Raw genomic sequence first — 5,000 nt, 5'->3', positions numbered from 1 at the left:
AATCCACCTTACAAAAAGGGGTTTCTCTCCACTAAAACATTAGGGAGCTTAAAGGCCGGTTTTCACTAGTGACGGAGTCAGAGTCGTAATCATAAGGGCAGAGCGATACGATCTAGTGAAAATGAAATTGTCGGAGTGGGAAGCAGAATACCGATTCCGCTTATGACTCCGTCGCTTACGATCCAGTGAAAACTGCACTTTCGGAGTCGGAAGCAGAAGCGGAAAAGCATTGTGATTGGTGGGTTGTTTGGCTTCTGCTTCCGACTCAGACAATCTAGTTTTCACTCCGATTCCGTCGGGCTTATGACTCCCGCTTACGACTGCGATATTTGATTTTTACTAGGTCATAAGCGCTCTTAGGAGTCCTTCCCTACTGAAAACCAGCCTTACTTAAGCAAGACGACGACGACGGCTACCAGAACGTTGTCTAAAAATATTATTTCCCGTTACTGTAATGATTTTGCAATTACCACAAGTCACGTGGATTGGAAATTGTGTGTTCACATTTCAGAAACAAAAACGGTGTGGATAGTTACAGAGCTCGTTTTTGCGTGACTAAAGCTGGCGAATCGACTGACTAAGAAGGGACTGCTTGCAGTCTAGTTTAATGTTGGCATATGTTTTAGTGACGGTTTATATTGAAATTTGTCTTGAGGTTCCATTTATGAACCTCCAACAAAACAATGTTTTAATTCTGTACTACTTTTTTGCAGGTGCCCATCTGATGGGCTCCTGTTATGCGTTATTTCCAGCCGCCATTGCTGACACCGTGGTCGTCAGGAGATTGCTTAGACAAGTGTATAAAAGGCGAGCTGAGTTCAGTCCGCTTCTTTGGAGCAAAGCCATGAAGTTACATCTGGATGAAGTCTACACTAGACTAAAAATTGTCTCAAGACCGAAAAGGATTGTTCACCCTGCAAGCTTGGAAATAGATTTGGGTAACATTTTCAGTTGTGAAGGCGATGGTTCCATGGCCCTAGCAGAGGGAAGTCCGGGAATCGGCAAAACCACACTCTGTCTTAAACTTGCTTATGACTGGGCGAATGAATCAATGCCTTCTACCTTCCCTATCTTCGAACTTGTGTTGTTGCTCAAATGCAGAGACTTGGACGGAGACATAATGGAAGCCATTAGTGAACAGCTCCTACCCGACGACATCGCGGTAAAGACCAAGGAAGGTCTTCTGAACTTTATCACGGACCTTGTTAACCAGGAAAGAATTCTTATCATTTTGGACGGATTGGACGAGCTCCCTGAGAAATCACAGCATCATGTGAGCAAACTTCTCAAACGAAGTATTTTACCGTTTTCCTATGTGTTAACCACAACTCGACAAGAAAAAGGAATTGAAGCCAGGAAACAATTTGCATTTGATATTTGTGTTCAGATTGAAGGATTCACTGAAGAAGATTCTTTTGAGTACATCAGGAAGCATTTTAAGAATATTGATCCATCCAAGGGAGAGAGGCTCATTGAGGAAACAAAAGAAAACACTTTGTTGCATGCCCTGCAAAAAAATCCTCTAAATTTACTTCTCCTTTGCGTTGTTTATGAAGATCATGAAGGAAAACTGCCGTCTTCCCGTACTGATCTCTATCAAATCATTGTCCGATGTCTGTTGAGAAGATATTGCGAGAAGAACAGTGTGAAAGCTTGTGAAGAGGACAGCGATTTGGAAAAGCAATTTGAAGCAAATATCCTTGTTCTTGGAAAGCTGGCTTGGGAATGCTTGCTGAATGATCGTCATAGTTTTCGGGAAGATGAATTAACAAAGTTTGAAAGAAGTGATGACAAATTAGTAGTTCGTTATCTCGGCCTTGTATTCAAAGAAGAAAGTTTGAAGAGATTGAAACCAAATCATGAATACTTCTTTCTTCACAAGTCGTTCCAAGAGTACATGGCTGCGTTCTATATTGCGGATAAGTTGCGAAGAAACCAGTTTAAAGTATTTAAGCGCTTAAGCTTTAAGCAGTTGGTCTTCAAATTTCGGCAAGTGTTTTTATTTGTGTGTGGGATACTGCTTGAGGACGCAAGTACTCTATTCACCCAAATTGGTGAGGAGCTAAAGAGTTACTGGGACTGGCTCCAATGCAGTGAAGAAGAAACGCAATTCTTTCTTGAGAGCTTTAGTGAAAGTGGGAACCCTGAACAAATGGCTTACACTCTGTTTTCATTCTTACCTTTTCCACGGGTCCTACAGTTATTTTTAGATCCCAGTGAAGTCGGCGATTATGTTGATCGCAACTTAGTTAGACTTCTAAGTACCTGCACAGGAATTCCCGAGGTTTCTAAACCAGCTGAAGTTCACCTTAAAACAATGGCGTCTTGGAATTTTACCGCTTTTAGGGAGCTTGCGTCTATTCCAAATGTAACATCTCTTTACTTCCTTGCAGAGAAGTACATTTTCGGGGAACCTCTGTTTTTTAAAGAAATTTCCAATTTCACATCTTTGTCCGAATTGACGCTACCAAATGCAGTTGAGTGGGAAATTGTTGCTGAATACCTAAGAACAAACAAAACCTTAGAGAAATTGACATTTGCTTTGTTCGATGAGAGTGACGATGGCTGGGCCAAGGCTCTTGACGCTGGATTATGTGCGGATACACCACTGTCGACTGTCGGTGTCAGAATTCATGGTTCATTAAGTCGAACTGCTTTACAAGCTTTAGAGAATCTCTTATTTAACAAATTTTTGTCCTCTCTCTCTTTATATATCTACGGAGATATGAAAGACTCGCTTGCTGTGGTCCTAGCAAGAGGCCTTGCAGGTGAAATTGCAGTTAAGGAAGTTGATTTGTGTGTCAGTGGAAAGCTGAGTCTTCATGGTGCTAAGTTAATAGAGCAAGGTATCGTAGGAAATAATTCCCGTACTAAGTTGATTGTTTCTCTTCTTGGAGAGGTTCCTGATAATTGGCAGGCTGTTGAGAACAATCTGCATTCACGATTCGGCCAGAAAACACCCGCTTTAATTGAAATCCACCCTAATGCCTTCAGCAAAGTGACAGCCAGTCAGGTGGCACATTTTCGTCCTTTCGGGATTATGGGTGGCTCACGTGTACGACAAAATGTTACTCTAAATGTCTGGGGAGAGTTGGGTGGTAATGATGCAGAAGCTTTATTTAAAGGCTTATCGCGCAAGCATGTGTCTCACCTGACATTAGACATCCACGGAAAGTTAACCGATGACATTCTTAACTTTACAGCAAGATGGGCTGACGAACGAAATACACTGTGCTCCTTAACTATCAACACTTGGGAAGAGTTAACCAAAGAGGGGAGAACTCTTTTCAAAGAACTTAAATTAGACAAGAATCCAACAGTTACCCTTAATGTTTGTGACGTTCCTGCTCCTCCAGAAGAATCGCGTGACAACGAATTTGTTTCTATTGACAACCTTGATTCTCTCATTGCGCTCTTCAAGGAAGCCAAAAATACCAGGAAACATTATCTCAGCGCTAGAATCAGTATTGAGAGCGACGACGACACTGAAGAGTGTAATGTTTTGCCGGGAAAGGAAATTCTTAAAAACAGTGATTTGGGCAACGGCGTGCACGCTGGAGTAGCAAGCAATTCCAACTTCAGTCGTGAACCAGAAGATGGTCTTGATCACGTCTTGGCAAGCAACACCGCACTGAATGATCTCCGTTTGACATTCGACGACGACGACGACGTCGACATGAGCTATTCATGGGCACTTCCCCTGGGAGATGGTTTGGCACGCAACACATCACTGAAGAATCTTACCCTAGCAATTCACTACTACAAGAAGAAGAGCGGTAAATGGAGAGAAAGCCTCGGCAGTGGTTTGGAACGCAACACATCACTGAAGAATCTCACTGTGGTAATTGAAAACAACGCTTACCAAGTTGCAAATGAACTGGGCATTGATTGGGTACGTGGCACATCAGTGGAGAATCTCTTTCTAACAGTTAACAGCGACTCAATTGTATGGGATTCGTGGACAGGCGGTCCAGGCAGTACAGGCGAAGAATTGGCACGTAAGAAATCTCTGAAGAGTCTCACTTTGACAATTAACAACTTTGGCGAATTAACGCTTTACTGGGGAGTTGACAAGAGCTGGGAAAACAACTCACTAAATAATTTCTCTCTGACAATTAATAACTACGGCAATATACGTCCTCTTAGTTTCTTCGACGGATTTTTTTGTCAATTTAAGTCTTTAACTACGTTTAATTTGACCCTCAACTTGTGCGGCAAACCAGATGAAGACATTTTATATGATCTTTTGGAGGAAGCAATGAAAAGTCAATCACTTAAGACACTGAGATTGAAAGTTAACGATTCACAAATTACAAATGGCCGCCGTAGATACGACTTCAGCAGATATGTGGTAACGTCTCCATCACTTTCGCTCATAGAAGTAACTGTCAGCTTCTATGGTGTGGAAAAAAGCTCGAGAGAACGAAAGTTGGAACGTAAAAGCGGTTGCTTCGGAACACTGCAGGTACCCACCTACCAGATTCTCTTAAAGTAGAGTATAAGTTGTCCAGTCAGTCCCTCTGTTGTTTTTTGTCGCGATTTTGCAATTTCCTAGCTTAGGATCGCAAATTGTCGCTTACGAGGAGAAAATTGTCTCACTTTCGGATCATCTGATTCGAAGACAAAAGAGGGAAGCGCCATCAAATTTCTTCTATTTTGTTCTGGAAAATGTCCTGGGCCCGGTTTTTCGAAAGCTGGTTAATTTAATCCAGGATTAGCGTAAACTTTATTTTCATATTTTCAACTTCTTGGTAAAAGTTTCTTTTGCTTATTTTTGTTTTCCAAGGTTGACTTCTTCTTATGTACAGTTTTGCCAATTTTCAGCCTTGAACAACATTTGGGAATAGAAAAATAATTTCCTTGGTTAATTTTTAATCTGGGATTAGAGTTAATCGGCTTTCGAACAACTGGGCCCTGGGTTTTTGTAATAGTGAACTTCATTCCCATTTCTATCGTCGGCTTGACTAAAACAACTGGATATAACGAAGGCGCCGACTCTT

At 41.7% G+C, this 5,000-nt stretch overlaps 1 protein-coding gene across 1 annotated transcript in view; it reads left to right on the top strand.

Annotated features, from left to right (window-relative positions):
- LOC138049133 (uncharacterized) overlaps window positions 1-5,000 on the top strand; it is a 26,621-nt gene that overhangs the window by 19,300 nt on the left and 2,321 nt on the right. The window contains exon 8 of the mRNA XM_068895276.1: window positions 714-4,465. Within this exon, the coding sequence (XP_068751377.1) occupies window positions 714-4,465 (3,752 nt within the window). The remainder of the gene's footprint in view (window positions 1-713; window positions 4,466-5,000) is intronic.

The sequence above is a fragment of the Montipora capricornis genome, chromosome 5 (genome assembly GCF_036669925.1).
Source record: "Montipora capricornis isolate CH-2021 chromosome 5, ASM3666992v2, whole genome shotgun sequence".
NCBI classification, from domain to species: Eukaryota; Metazoa; Cnidaria; class Anthozoa; order Scleractinia; family Acroporidae; genus Montipora; species Montipora capricornis.
Note: the sequence above shows the minus strand (reverse complement) of the source record. Positions and strands in the feature narration are given on the sequence as shown.